The 15,145-nt window shown below is 46.4% G+C and overlaps 1 protein-coding gene across 2 annotated transcripts in view; it reads left to right on the plus strand.

Moving 5' to 3' along the window:
• The window catches only part of LOC116940448 (dedicator of cytokinesis protein 1-like), a 337,619-nt gene that overhangs the window by 277,664 nt on the left and 44,810 nt on the right, over positions 1 to 15,145 (plus strand). For both annotated transcript variants that reach the window (XM_032950283.2, XM_076065949.1), the window contains exons 31-32: positions 30 to 130; positions 6,738 to 6,796. In XM_032950283.2, coding sequence (XP_032806174.1) covers positions 30 to 130; positions 6,738 to 6,796 — 160 coding nt within the window. The remainder of the gene's footprint in view (positions 1 to 29; positions 131 to 6,737; positions 6,797 to 15,145) is intronic.

Genomic DNA, 15,145 nt, shown 5'->3' on the forward strand with positions numbered 1-15,145 from the left:
GTGCCTCCACTCCCCTCCTCTCCCGTCAGCTGTGGAACAACTACTTCCACTTGTCGGTCGCCTTCCTCACGCAGGAGTCGCTGCAGCTGGAGAACTTCTCGCACGCCAAACGCGCCAAGATTGTCAGCAAGTGAGTGGTCCCTCGTAGCAACCAATCAGCTGGTGCTGTCACTTTCCCCTTTCAATTGCTTTTGGGGAGTATTCTAAGAAAACAAATGTTACGAAAGTAATCCTAAATAAATAAATACTGGTCACGTGCTGAGTAATTCTTTACATATTTTAAATGTGGGTAATACCAGATTAGCGGTACCTGGCTTTTGTAACCTGATAATAGTGACTGCATTACGTGTAATACGTTAATCCCCAGCACTAGTATTAGGGCTTTGTTTAAATGTATCAGTTTAAATAAAATATCACTGCAGCCTTATATCCAAAAGGAAAGTGTGTGGTCGTGATCAACGATCATTTACACCGCTGCGATAGCGATTTAAGCGGTCCTCCAAGCCTGGTCATTTGGATGCCTGTGGCTCATTTCCTGTGACTCTGATGTCAGAGGCCAAGTGTTTACTGTTGCCCCGTTTAGCGTGTTTTGTGTCTCTGTGGTGGTGTTCTCGCTAGTTCGTGTTGTGTCTCTGTGGTGGTGTTCTCGCTAGTTCGTGTTGTGTCTCTGTGGTGGTGGTCTCGCTAGTTCATGTTGTGTCTCTGTGGTGTTCTCGCTAGTTCCTGTTGTGTCTCTGTGGTCTTCTCGCTAGTTTCTGTTGTGTCTCTGTGGTGTTCTCGCTAGTTCGTGTTGTGTCTCTGTGGTGGTGTTCTCGCTAGTTCGTGTTGTGTCTCTGTGGTGGTGTTCTCGCTAGTTCGTGTTGTGTCTCTGTGGTGGTCTTCTCGCTAGTTCGTGTTGTGTCTCTGTGGTGTTCTCGCTAGTTCGTGTTGTGTCTCTGTGGTGGTCTTCTCGCTAATTCCTGTTGTGTCTCTGTGGTGTTCTCGCTAGTTCGTGCTGTGTCTCTGTGGTGGTCTTCTCGCTAGTTCCTGTTGTGTCTCTGTGGTGGTGTTCTCGCTAGTTCATGTTGTGTCTCTGTGGTGGTGTTCTCGCTAGTTCATGTTGTGTCTCTGTGGTGGTGTTCTCGCTAGTTCATGTTGTGTCTCTGTGGTGGTGGTCTCGCTGGTTCCTGTTGTGTCTCTGTGGTGGTGTTCTCGCTAGTTCCTGTTGTGTCTCTGTGGTGTTCTCGCTAGTTCCTGTTGTGTCTCTGTGGTGTTCTCGCTAGCTCGTGTTACGTCTGACATTCTAGTTCCTTCATTGATGCTGTTACCTGGTTTGTTATGCTCAATTTTGAGACACAATTTGCAACATGACGCTGTTTAATAATGATAATCATATAACATTATTATTATTATTTTAATAAGCCGATTCCCTGTGTAGTTTTGTAGAACAATCAACAGCAACCTTTGTAATTCTCCAGCGTGTGTGCCTCCTCACTTTATGGGCATGTTCAATAACTCAAACATTACCGTATATATAATTTTAATGTATTATCCACGTGTAGATTTGAAAAGTGAAAATTACTTTTTCAAACTGTTTCTGCGTTTTGAATATATATTCGGAAATTATGTATGCGCAGTTCATAGTAATGTTCGCAGTAAAAAAAAAATACATGCCAATACTTCACCGTGCACTTGAATGTAATCTTAAAATAGGTGTTTCAAATGTTCATGTTTGAAACTGCGAGTTACCCCAGAGGGTTCAGAATGCCCACGTGACATCACCGAAACCAGCACCGATGAGATCTTTGATTTGAATCTGGGGTAGCCACTCCCTGGCCTATGCCTCTTCTCGAGTTCAGCCATGTAATGGTCTCGCCTCGTTCACTAACAACTGCACAAAAACTAAATCATTATGGTATTTTTTAATTGATGCTTCCTTGTAGAAATATTCATCTATCAAGGAAAGGTCGTGCTAAGTCAGGAGGGATTTTGGACGTCTCGTTATATTCATGTTTTTTTTTAGGATTTAAAACATTTGCAAAAAGTGGCTGGTTTGCTCATATAATGGCTTGTGTTAGAAGACCGAGCAAGCATTGCTTAAAACTCGAGTTTGAATTATCATTTACCATCCGTGATTCGAAAGTGTAGCGCGTTGTTCTCATCTGCTTCCTTGCCAATGGGTGGCTGCACAGAAAAGGATAATATTGGCTTTCTACTTCAGTTATCCAAACCAAATCCTCAGGGCAACAAAATAAAATAACATTCGATGACCGGACAATTCTAAAAGAGTACGGAGGAACACCATCGTAGTGCTGAGTAAGTGTGGTCTATTATTGAATGCCTCCGTAAATATATTTTTTCTCGGTGTCAGCTTCCAGGGTCGATAGCCGGTGTGCGATGCGCCCACAGTTTAGACGCGTTCCTTCACCGTGTCACGTGACCCTCAAAAGAGCCTTTGCTGGTCAAAACAAGGTCAATGACTAAACTGTGCAAGTCCGAGAATAGTTTTTCCCCTTTTTTCTGGCAACAAAACAGGTGTTGAAATGTTAAAACACCAGACTGAAACCAATCAGTTTCTGACCACAAGTATTTTGGTTAATGCAGACATGATTCCTTGTAAAAGGTTTCAGTTTGGTGTTTTAACATCTTAACACCTGTTTTGTTGCCAGAAAAAAGGGGAAAACCTCTTCTCATATTTTGGTACTGGCAAAGGAGGTCCCATGATGTGCAAGTCCAGTCTCCCTACTCGAGTGAGCATGGGGTAGTGGCTATCTATCTTGGTAGCTCTGAGCAAGCGCTGGGAATTCCACTTTCCTTGGGTCGGGGGCCCAGTCACTGCATCGGACCAACCACCGTTGATTGCCAACAACGCAGCACTCTGTCTATCAACCTAGGAGAGATGATGGGCTGAGTCAACCCCTGACCAGAGTCTGAACTGCCTACCGTGTCTAAGAGTTAGTCGGGCACATTAACCTTAGCAGCAGGCAGCCAGATCAGGTGGTTATGTAATTTAAGATACACGTTTTTCAAATGTCATCGTTTTAAATTTGCCTTAATTTTGCCTCATTATGTTCATGTAAATCTGATTTAGCCACAGGAACTCCGGAGTCTCGCCCCTTTAGGATAAGGTTGGTGTACATGCTTTAGGATAAGGTTGGTGTACATGCTTTAGGATAAGGTTGGTGTACATGCTTAGACGCATGCATGCATACAAAGGTCCCTCGTATAGCCTTAAACTGACTTTTGGGGCAAGTGCTTTTAGTGGCCGGTATGACACACGAAGGGGGTGGGTGGCCAGCAAGACAGAGACACGCACAAGTGCGCGCGCTCACACACATATGACTCTTTATGCACACGGTTTGCCACGAGGCATGATTAACATGAACTCCGTTTCTGAAAGGGAAAGCAATTTCACGAGAAAATTAATTGTGGAACCGTCAAATCCACTGCAAGCGGGCATTAGCAATGGTTAACCAGCGACGGATGCTGCGGTGGGGGGTTGATCACCAGCGTGTGCCGAATGCTAAGCACGCAAAGCGGCGCCTTTGCTTAAGCCGAGCAGTCGTCTCTGCGACTCGCCCAGCAGCCCTGGCTTTGCACTTTCACGAGGAGAATTACCGAGGGATGTACGAAAAAAAGGTTCACGAAGGATGAAGCGATAACACAAATGTCATTTTTTTTGTTTGCGTTCGGCCAATGGAGGTTGGGCCGAGATGCTCTTGAGCTCTCGTGCTTGATTCTCAGGTGTCCAGCCAGATTCAAACTCAGAATCTCAACGGTTGCCCGCTCAGTGGTCGTCTGATATGGCATTAGTTCTCTGAATCACTGAGCAACAATTTTTTTTTTTTACTCCAGCCGGTTTCATCCAGATTAGGGTTGTGAACTCAGTTGCTGCCGGGCAGTAGCTGCTGATGTGAAGATGGGTACCACTGTTTTATTCCTTTAGGTCCCAGGCTGTGTAGCTAATAACTGTACAAAGTGTAATGTTTTCGTGACTTCATTTTACGCTTTCCATCTCTGGGGACTAAAAAAAATTACATGTTTGATTGCCTTACAAATAAATACTTTTAACAAGGAGTAAAGAGGGTTTGGAAGAGAGAGAGGCCTACTAGAGAGTTTTCAAAAGTATTCCTGTTCATCTTGAGTCACTGCCCAACACTGTGATATTACACTTTTTTCCAAAACTGAATGTTACCGGCTCATTATGATGATTTACATGGCACAGCGACAATGTAATTGTGATGGTAAAAATGGAATACATCACTGCCAGACAAGATTGCAAGGTGCCTTCAACGGTCTTGAGAAATTGGTATTCGAAAATGGCCTGTTGTAAATATTAATGCGGCAATGTAGTGTAACGCACCCTTATCGCTGTTTTCCAGTAACTTTTTGATCAGTGCAAATTGGACTCGTATCCACAAAGCAGGAAATTACATAAAGACCCTGTTACATGCAGCCATGGCCTAAATACTTTCATTACTCACACATCCTTCAGCCACAACTTTTTAACCAGCCACTGCTCAAAAATTTATCATGGAATTGGAGCAAAACGAGAATAACACAGGAAGATAATTGCATGCGCGATGAACTGAGTAATTTGGGCATTTCGCAAGCGCGCGTGCTCTCGTGTCTCTGCCGTTCCTCCCAGCAGCGCTGTTGGGACGCACAACCGAGCACTCCCGGCCCGGGTCCAGCTGTTAACTAATAACAAAACCGAGCTCCTTTAATGCATCACAAACAAGCTGTTGGTTTAATACCAGCGAAAACACCTCCCGGCTTCCACAGCAAGTGCCCGAGCTTAATGGTGCTGTTTACCATTTTCCGTAGGCGTGCTTTTATGTTCGGCCTTCACTCATTGCGTTGCACACTCCCCCCCCCCCCACATCCAACCCCCCCGTGCAGCAAATGAATGCCAGGCAACAGAAGCCTAGTGTTGCAGCCCACGTTAAACCTCCTGTTGGTTTTGTCCGCCGCTAACGTATTTAAACCAGAAGTGTCGTCTCCTGCTACGGTTCCTGCCGCGAGGCGTTGGGCGAATGTTAACGCGCGGCTCACAATGACGCAGTTGGGGGGGGGGAGGGGTGGAATAATCCAGCACCTTGCATGTCTCACATCCGTTGTTTTGTCGTCGTTATTTTCCGTCACCAGCTACATCCCGACCGTGCCGCCGTCGTGGGGGAGATGTGCAGGGCATTCGTTTCTCCTGGTTCACCCAGGAAAGCCTCACCGAGTCTCATGAATTTATTCAGGAGGATCCTGCCATGTTTTTGCAGTGGGGGGTGGGGGGAGGGGGGTGACGATTGTTACACGAGTTCCAATTGAATTTTTTTGCGAGTGACTTTTCAAATGTGGCAAATATGAACCATAATGCCGGCACTTAGTGGCCTTCACTTGCAAATGATGCGATGCGATCTTCAATGTTCACTTTGAAGGTTAATGCACCCGCAGTATTAATCAGGGCGGCCACTGGATTTGAACCATGAACCTCTCTGCAACAAATGGCGAATGCGCTGCTGCTCCAATATTCTGCATAGTTAGCAGAAGCGCACATTCTTTGGGTGATTGCACATGACCTTGGAAGCTCAGCTGGTTTGAACCTGTACACTGTGTTTCCACCGTGCGCAACCTGGTTTGTTATAGGCTGCTGCCGCGACTAACGTGGCAAGCCACAGAGGGCAGTGCAGCGAGCTCTTCGATAGCATTGTCTAGTGCTCCGTGCCGTGACCGGGTGCGCGTCGTGAAATGCGTTCGAGTGACCCACACAATGCCGGAGTGACAAAGCGGCAGGGCATGTACATAAGGGCCCTCAACTTAAAACGTATTCGTCTTAAGTTGAGTAGCTTAACCTGCTCCTGTTCAGCAGCCACTGCTGCCCCATACAGCATTACCTGGCCATGTTTCTGGTGATGCGTTCATAAATATTCCTTTGAAATAATAGAGAGATACGTGGTACGATTACATTAATAGGGAGACACGTGGTGCAATTACAATAATAGGGAGACACGTGGTACAGTTACAATGGTAGGGAGACGTGGTACAATTGCAGATGGTGATTGAGGGCTGTTAAGCACAACGTCCAGTATAAGCGAAACATTATGCTTGCTACTTACAGATTCTGTTTTGTTATTTCCTTAAAGTTTGAATCTTCTTCTTTCATACGGCTGATGTAAATGCAAAGCAACAACTACAATTTCACATTCAGGTGGTCAAGCCAGACGACGCGTCAGGAGCAGCGGGGTGTGTCGCTGTGATGTCTCCATCAACGTTTTACTCAAACCTGTATTACAAGATCAGTGATAACAATATGTGAATTGTTTTCCGTTTGTGGTGGCTCATTCCCAAAGTTGTTCTCGAATAGATGCTGTGTGTGTGAGAGAGACACAGATCTGTGAATCTCCATCCCAGGTCAAGGCAATAGGTGTTATACAAATGGTCACAGCACTTTATTTTGAAACTGTGTGTCCAGGATGCATGCTTAGCTGTTGGAATATCATTTGCCGATTGCTTACTTGTGTGCCTGCGTGTTTTTGCATGCGCTTTTGTGTGCGTGTGTTTGGCCGTGTGTGCGCGGGTGCCTGTGTATGGTCATACACGTGTACACCCGTATGTGAATGGGGGTGTGTGCATGCGCGCGCATTCTGTCTGTGCGTGTGTCTGGCTGCGTGACTCCGTACGTGCGTGAGCGCTGCATGTGTTTGTGCCCGCGTGCGTGCGTCTGTGTGCACGCGTGCATCTCGACGTGCGTCCGCCACCCTCAGACATGGAGACATGCGGCGAGCCATCGGATTCGAGATCCGGGACATGTGGTACAACCTCGGTGAGGGAGCGCGCATCACCGCAACATCCAACCCAGCGGGCAAACGGCTGTAATTTAGCATCTCTGCCCTGCCTGGGAAACCCCGGGCTGATTGAATGCAGTAATTTCCTCATTTTAATGAATGCTGTGACCCACACCTCACCCTGCGAGTACCCTGCTGAATGATTTGTGGCTTCTGGGAGTTTTGAGTGGCCCGTGCCACGCACGAAACCTGGCCTGTGACGAACACAAAGCAGACACCTCCACGCTCGCACAAAGGCGTTTATTTATTTTGTGAAACAGCCACAGACTGCCGTTGTGTGTGGTCAGCAAGAACGAAAGCGGAATGCTGGGCAATTCTGTCAAAATAATTCGCAGGCGTTGCATCCTGGATGGCAATTTATTTATTTATTATTATTTTGAATTGTCCCAAGTGCTAAGGATAACCCGAGGGAAGGTTGGAAAGTTTTTATAAGATTAATAAAAACGGACATATTCCACGATCATCTTGAAAACTCTTTAAAATTAGAGCTGTCTTTAATCATTGCATAAAAATGCAATAATACTGGATCCACGTTTAGCCAGGGTTAAAATGTCCCATGGCAGTCATGAACCACTGGTTGAGAAATTCTACATTCCTTTGGCAGGGACCAGCCTTTTAATTTGAAAAACAACAGCCCACTTTCCATATCCACCGTTACTGCTTTTTATTGAACTCGGCCTCGCGATTGAATTGGCAAACTCCTGACTGTGAGTTGCCCTCTCGGTAACGAGAACCACGTGTCCAGATAACCGCAGTGCGCAGGAGCAGTTGAGAAAGCAACGCTGTCCGGAACAAAGCTCCGTGACCATAAACCTTCACTGGGCCCACTGAAGTTCATCTCTCTGCTTTTTCTGAGTGGTTTATACGTAAGTCCATAAATTCCTGCCTTGACAATTCACACGTATTTTTGGCCATCACGTAATTGTAACTCAGTGTGGTGGTGGGTTATTGAAGGGGTTATTACAGCCACTGCTGCTGCTGCCACTACCACACCTCGCCGTCAGTGACATCCTTTTTGCTAGTTCCTAAAACTCTTACGGTCGACGCCTCACCTCCACGCTCTGTTCTCACAGTATCCCAACGTCTGACTCACGTTTTTCCCTTTGGTTTGCTTACTTCCCCATACCACTCCCATGCCGGTCGCAATTTACCTGCCCTTCACCCTGCTGCACAAATCCCAAATGCATCACAACCTCCTGTTGAGTTTATCACTGTCTACGGTGTGTTCCTGTTCTATTCTAACATACAAGGTGCTTCCAACATCCGATTATGGGCCACCCAGCTTTCTCCACATGTCCCTTTAATCAAAGTTCAGTCGGTTATTTTGCAGTTATATTTTTTTAAAGTCTACCTCTTTGACCCTGACAGCAACACAGGCATCACTTCTGCATCAAACATCTTTCTCGTGAACTCAAGTTCATTTCTCTAGTCTTATGTAGCCCATTAAAACTTGACTTGACAATGAGTTGACAGTCTTCTCACAATGCCCCACGAGGTGTGCGGCATTTGCTTAAAGCAACGTCTCCGAGATCGTCTCGGCTGCGAGTACCTGAGGCACGTTGCTCTACAGCGCAGTACCAGCTTAACACAGACACACGCACTCAAAACATCGCTCAGACCCACACATGGGCAATGCTAAAGCCTCGACAGCGGCTTAAAGTGGTTTGCGTGGTGCCTTGAAGTAAGTTCTTGGCTCGTGGGATTTTTACATTTATTCATTTTCTGTTCCTTGTTTCAGTCACGGCCCCTTCTCCCTCTGATGTGTCTTCCACGTCTGTGTGTTTGGCTCACTTGGAATAGGCATCCTTTCCAAAAAACATGCATTTATAATTCATTGCGCTGAATATTACATGCTCGCTTTATTTATTATTGGTCGAGCACTACCTTGTCAGTATTTTTCTCCGCGTCCTTCTTATTCCTTACGGCCTGTCACCATCAAACATTTCCCGAAGGTGGCACACAATCAGAAGACCGCGCGTTCTCACGTAAAAAAAAAATTGTATTCCGAGAGCAAATGGTTTTCAAGATTGAAAGAGAAAAAAAAAACTAATTTAGTCAACGTTACCGCTTGTGTCTGCTCCGATTGTGTGCCCCGGTTCACAGACGGCTCTGGTCGGCTGCACTGCTATGGAAAACGCATTCACAGTGGTCTTGCCCTCACCGTGACTTTTGTTTCTGTGTCGAGTTAATACGTGGGAGCGCGCCAAACACGGTAAAAAGTTTTAGCGGATAGGAACGTGCCCCCGAAACTGTTTAATACTCTGAGATTTGATCATTGCGTCACTGCTTTTGTTTTGCCGGTCGTTAATTCCCGGAATCATGGAAGAGGTCACTCCTTTCCCTCTGCTGGGCTTCGAGTCTAGAATATCCATTGTTGTACAGCTGTCTCGAATCTCCGGCCCTTCTCTGTTAAAGCTCTTGTTCCTAACTCAAGCGATTGTTTGTCGCTCCCTCTCTCTTTTTACACTGCCTCTGTCCTACATCTTCATATTTGCATTGAAATATGTGGACTACTTTGTGACAGTGAACTCCACTTCCCATAAATACAGAACGTGTAACTGAAGTCCGCTGTTGGTCCCAACAGTTGCAATTGCTTATCATGGCATGTACGTATTCGCTAACTCCGTATGCTATTTAACACAATTATAAAAAAAGGTACTGAACGTTCTTAATGTTTCTAAACGTAATTCAGATGCTCACAAAGTCAGTATCACCACTTTTAAACGAGCTTGGAGCTGTGCTGATCTTGTCTATCCATTGGACATCCACTCTGTAAGTTCAGAAATGAAACTCGCAAGCGTCCGATTGTGTGTTGTGTGCTCTATCTGCAGCACCATCCATCCATCAACGTCCTTTGGCTTTGCTGCCTGGGTGGGCATTAATCATTCACAAGCGTAGGCCAATGTCACCGTGCTTTTAAACTTTTTTGTTTCACTGCCACCGCATAATTGTGATCCTCCAGCATGCTTCCTTTCTGTTTTAAAATGAGATAGATAATGAATCTCAGTGGCGTGCCACCCGCTTCTATCAAAGTTGCTTAATGCTCACAGCGGTGAGCCCAATGCAGCTTTTGTAGCTCTCCTTTTAACTTTTTTAGACGACGCTTTAAAAACGTTATCCAGGCTAGGATTGTGTTGCTGCCCTTCGCAAATCCGAAGCGGCATTAATCATTGAGCGAACGGTGCCCCTTCTGGAAATTACCTTGATAAGATGGGAATGGTCTTTTGTGTTCAGACTGCACCCCGTGCAGGTGAAGGGTTATCCCTGCCAATGGATGATGCATGTTCCCCTGTGAGATAATATGCCTCCCGGCCCATGGATTCTAACACCGAGGTGACTTTTTGCTCATCAATATTGCGAGACCACATTTAATTATGCCAAGCTGCACGTGGACAACATAAGAACAATTCCAACGTTTTTATTTCCACACACACACATATATGTGCACGTACACACAGTAACAACCCTTCTTATCTTACTCCCTCTGAGTTGTGTGTTCCTCTTGCCCATGCACTTTACTATTATCCGTGCACTAAATTCCTCCCGTTATCGAGCCTTTGTATGGAAAAGATGTGACCCAGAAAGAGCAGACAACTCATTGTATCATGTGAGCCTTTGCATGATTCAGAGTTTGGTTTAGACAGAAATTCCACATTCACGGGGGGAGGGGGGGGGCACTCAAAATGTAGCACCACAGGAACCAACTTGCTAGACTGCCATCTCCTGGACACACAACGACCTCTGTGATCCCCAACCCTAAACCTCTAAAGCGCCAGGGTCACAGGCGCATGCCGTCACGCTCAAACCCTACAATAGAGATCTACAACCGACTATCCACCGTGGCGTCAACCACAGGCACTGCTGAACTCTGGTAGGTGAGCGTTTTGCACACAGTACGATCAAAATGTGACCCATGAATTACAAGTCACTGGATTACAGGCATTTATCTCAGAACTGTTGCCAGAGAGACCTTTGAGACGTTTCACCAAATCCTCTCCTCCAATCTGCTCACTGGACAGAGTCGGAGTTGTCACCTTCATTGCCAGGGTGAGACGTCTTAACGGCAGCCTTTTCTTCACAGGGGGACCAATATCAGTAATGGGGGAAGAGGGAACAATGGGGCTGTTAACAAACGACTCGTGTTCAATGTGGAGAGCAGCAATTAAAGATCTTTCTTGGCAACAGAAGCGTGACGGACTGCATGGCCAGCACGACCGATGTACAAGCTGGCTGACGCTGTGACTGATCTCTCGACTCGCAATCAGAGTGTCACGGGGATCACGCCCCAGTTGTGGTCGGCTCAGCCGATCATTTCTCCAAGGTCGATAAAATTGACAACACTTTGCAGGAAGTCATCAGTGGTTATTCCACGCAAAGACTGGCACTGTCACCACCCATGGGAATGTGCATTTGCACGACTGCTTCTGGGCCACCCAGCAATTCCGCTTTGAGTAGATGTACAATTTGACTTGAATTGCGAGCCAAAGTTCAGCCTCTTAAGTGTTTTAAAGGCCTCTAAATGCCATATTATTGTCAAGCGGCTTTCTAAAGGGCCAGGCACAGGTAGCACAGAGGGCCTCGGCATGCCGTGCCTGGCAATCCATAGCAGTGTCCCCTCATCCGATTTCTCTAGGGCCCAAACCTTTGCGTAAGGGATATGTATGACTTGAGAAGATCAATACATCAAGCGCACATGTTAACAGCCCCTGGCTGTGTAATGCATGGGCCTGCGAATGACCTTTGCGCAAACCCAAATTGCTTTTCTGTTTTTGCCTCGCGCTTTTTTTCTCGACGGCGACACCGTCCCTGCTTTAGGAGGCACTCAGAGGGACACTAAGCGAGCGATCGCTCCTTGAATGTATTAAGATCGAGTAAAGGAGGTGCGAAAGCGATCGTGGGAGACCTGGGGGGGGGGGGGTGTGGGGGAGACAAGTGAAATGCTGTGTTTGCCGTTACAAATGCGTTTAAGGGCACGGACACATTTTTAGAATCCCACTCTCGCCTGCCAGCTATTTTTTTTTCATCTTTCAATTTTAATAAACTTCTTGTGTGCGATCGGCATAGGCGCTGGCATGCATTTAGCACAACAAACTGCAATGCGGTCATATTTTTGTTGCCAAATGTCAATCGAAATTGTCTTTGTGTCAGCATGTGAATTGGCACTCTTTTTTGTCTGATTACCCGGGATGGAAACACAACTCTTGGTCTCTTTAAACTCAATCCAAAGCCTGCAAAAATAGTGGCTTTGTGTTGCTAGAGCTTAATTAGTATTTACAACATCTAGCCCAGTGGCACTTCCGTGAGAGCAATTGACCTGCAATCAGCTTTGCCTGCTCAAATCTCCATTAGCGGTCGACCCAGCCCATTGGCCCTCTGGTTTCATAAAATGAGCACCGCTTAGTTAAAAGTCCATTGTGGTTCTCCTTGGGAGAGACTTGACCTCCGTCGCAGCATTGTAGAATGACACAGTTTACTCAACGCTTGTCACTGTAGGTGAAAACTAATCCATGCTTGTTTAATGAGACAGACTTTTGACTCAAGGCAACCACAGCACTATTATTTCCACCCCGGGTATGATTATGACCTTATTTACCCGAAAGCAAGTTGACTCGGTCACCGCGGCAGGTCATTGCCATGCTGCCCCTTCCGCTCCCCACTAATCGCCCAGTCTTTGATCACTCCGCTTGCACGGACGTCGACCTGTCTCCATGGAACGCTCGCCCCCCCATCTCTTCAATCATAGACTTGGCTGTCAGCTTTTTAAAGTTCAACCCCGCAGTCATTACTTTCCCCGTCACAGCTCCTATGACCGATCTCTTCCCTCGCGCTTATGTTTTGTAAACAATGCGTAGCGGGCGTGTGTGTGTGCGCGCACATGGATGATCGTGTCGTGGTGTGCGCACGGATGACTCGCACGTACGCACAAATGCTTATCATTTGCAGTTGCTGAGGCAACCCTAAAGGCATGGAATGCAAAGCAGCCAGCAACGTGAAAGTGCGACTCATAGCGCAACAGATTAGAACAAACACACCGATTGAGCAAGGTGACTAGAGCTTGGGGGGCGGGGGGAAACATTGATCAATATGAGGAATTAAAGGTGGAACGCAAACGTTCTGTCCCGTTATACCTGGCCGTTTAACACGTCGCCGATGGGAAGAAACAATCGAGTCGAAACAGCTCCCTGAGGTTAGAGGCGGTGTTAAGGCCTGATGCTCGTGGGAGCAGCGACCGTGGTAGTCAAAGCAATAACAGAAGGGTAAGGGAACAGCCAACGATGGCGAGAGAGTGGCGAGAGTGTTCCAGTGGTGTTTAGCACGCACTGCGCCGTGATCCAATCAACCCAAGATTCATTCCTGGCCCAGCACACCCCAGTGGCAAGCCGCATATGACTTCCAGACTACAGTACAGTCCCGAGGTTGCCAAGGTGGCGTTTTCTCGTTCGCTGCTTCGCCATGCGGCGTCGCGGCTTCGTTGGGCGCTTGCTCGCAACGCTTCCCCCCTACAATCTGTAGCGGTTAACTGAGAGTTAAAAGTGGTTGTCTCTTTATGGGCGCATTGGCTGCTATTATATAATGTCGTTCATCCCCCTCTGGTACTCAATGGGAGTAAGTTGAAGTGCCGCTAGTGGTCAGCGCCCCGCACTATTGAACCCGGGCCACCTGAGTTGAATTTCCAGCCGCAGCGAACATTTGTGGTGAAGTGGTATTGGAACTCGTTCTAGGCCTTTCCTCTTCACCAAACGGCAATGACTAGCATCAGTGCCGGATTTTCTTATCCTACAAATGCTACGAGCCACACTTTCAAGGGCCCCGCGCTAAATGTTTTAAGTTGTCAATTCCGGTTCAGTGATTCTGCACTTGCTCTATTACTATAGTACTATACTGCCTTCAACTTTTATGAAGGACTGGGTGTTTAAGGTTAGCTATTTGTCGTATTATCCGACTTTATAGCAAAATGAAAAAAATACACTTACTTTACTATGCAAGTAACATTTTTTGTGTTTTAATATTTACGCGTTTGTTTTATTTCGGGCCCCTTTATAACATATGCTACAGGTCCCGCACTAGCTTAATCCGGCACTAACATGGTGAAGTTGAGTCAAATAACTCACATGGCCATCATAGCATGGATTGACACAGCCGTAAAAAAATATATTCTATTTCCGTAACTACGGAAAAAATTCCCAAATAGGATAAGAGAAAATTACTCCACTCTTACAGATAAATTAAATAGAAAACGGGATGCGCTCCCCATACTTGAATTAATAAGAAAATTAAGGCCTACATATGAAAAAAAAACAGAAATGACATCGCTACTGTGACATCACCTCCACGCCTTTCCCACTAAAAGTGGTATGACGTGCCATTGGGTCACGTCACTCGTGTTAGCAATCAGACTTTTTTTTGTTATTCGTGCATAATGTAAATATCTGAAAATCTGAACTATCCCAAATTGTGTACGTAAATCTGAAAATGTATTTTATTCATTCATAATATAAATATATTATTTTTTATTAACTGTATTTTCATTATTTTACTATTTTTCTATCTACGTGACTTTACCGAAAGAACCATAGAACAACCATAGAACATAGAATATATATTTTTGCTGTTTACTGCATTATAACTAAATATTTTTCAACTTCAGGAGCTGTAAATATTTGTCAGTAGGATGCATTTTCTTTTCAAGAAGCACCTATTTGATGTTTTGAGTAAAACATCAAATAAAAACACAGCGAATGTTCAAAAGGTCAATAACCTTGGTCACACAAAGGAGACATTGTTGTTGTTGTCGTTTTAACGTTGGTGGCTGCACTGTGTGGGGCCGTGCTGAGCGCTGCCAGCGCGAGCGTTCATTGTTTCTGGCGCCGTGCCCGACACACGGACGTGCCCCGCGGGCAGCCTCCTGCCGGAATGACCCGTCGCGTCTCCACCTCAATCCCATGCATCCCCTGCGTGGTGTACCGTGCACTCTGAAGCCGAGGTTGGGGCGGGGGGTGGCGGATGACCGGGGGTTGGGGGGGCGGTGTAAATAAAACATGAGCGGTGCACAGCCAGTGCTTCGTCACGCAAGGCACGCGCCGCTGTGCATTAATTGGCAGATGAGGGCTTGTGATGACATAGCGGGGCATCTGAACGCTTAGATATACCCGTGTGTGACACACGGGTATATCTAAGCGTTCGCACTAAGTTCCACGCTGGCTTCCAGAATCGAAAATACCGGCAACCCGGATGGACATAGGGGCCGCCCGAATAAAGTCATGGGAATGTGGCATGAGAGTCTTCGGAATTCAGAGACTCCGGCCACAAAGCCCTGGGGGCATTAC

This window comes from Petromyzon marinus, chromosome 9 (assembly GCF_048934315.1).
Source record: "Petromyzon marinus isolate PM22_M1 ecotype Great Lakes invasive population chromosome 9, UKy_Petmar_22M1.pri1.0, whole genome shotgun sequence".
Taxonomy (NCBI): Eukaryota; Metazoa; Chordata; class Hyperoartia; order Petromyzontiformes; family Petromyzontidae; genus Petromyzon; species Petromyzon marinus.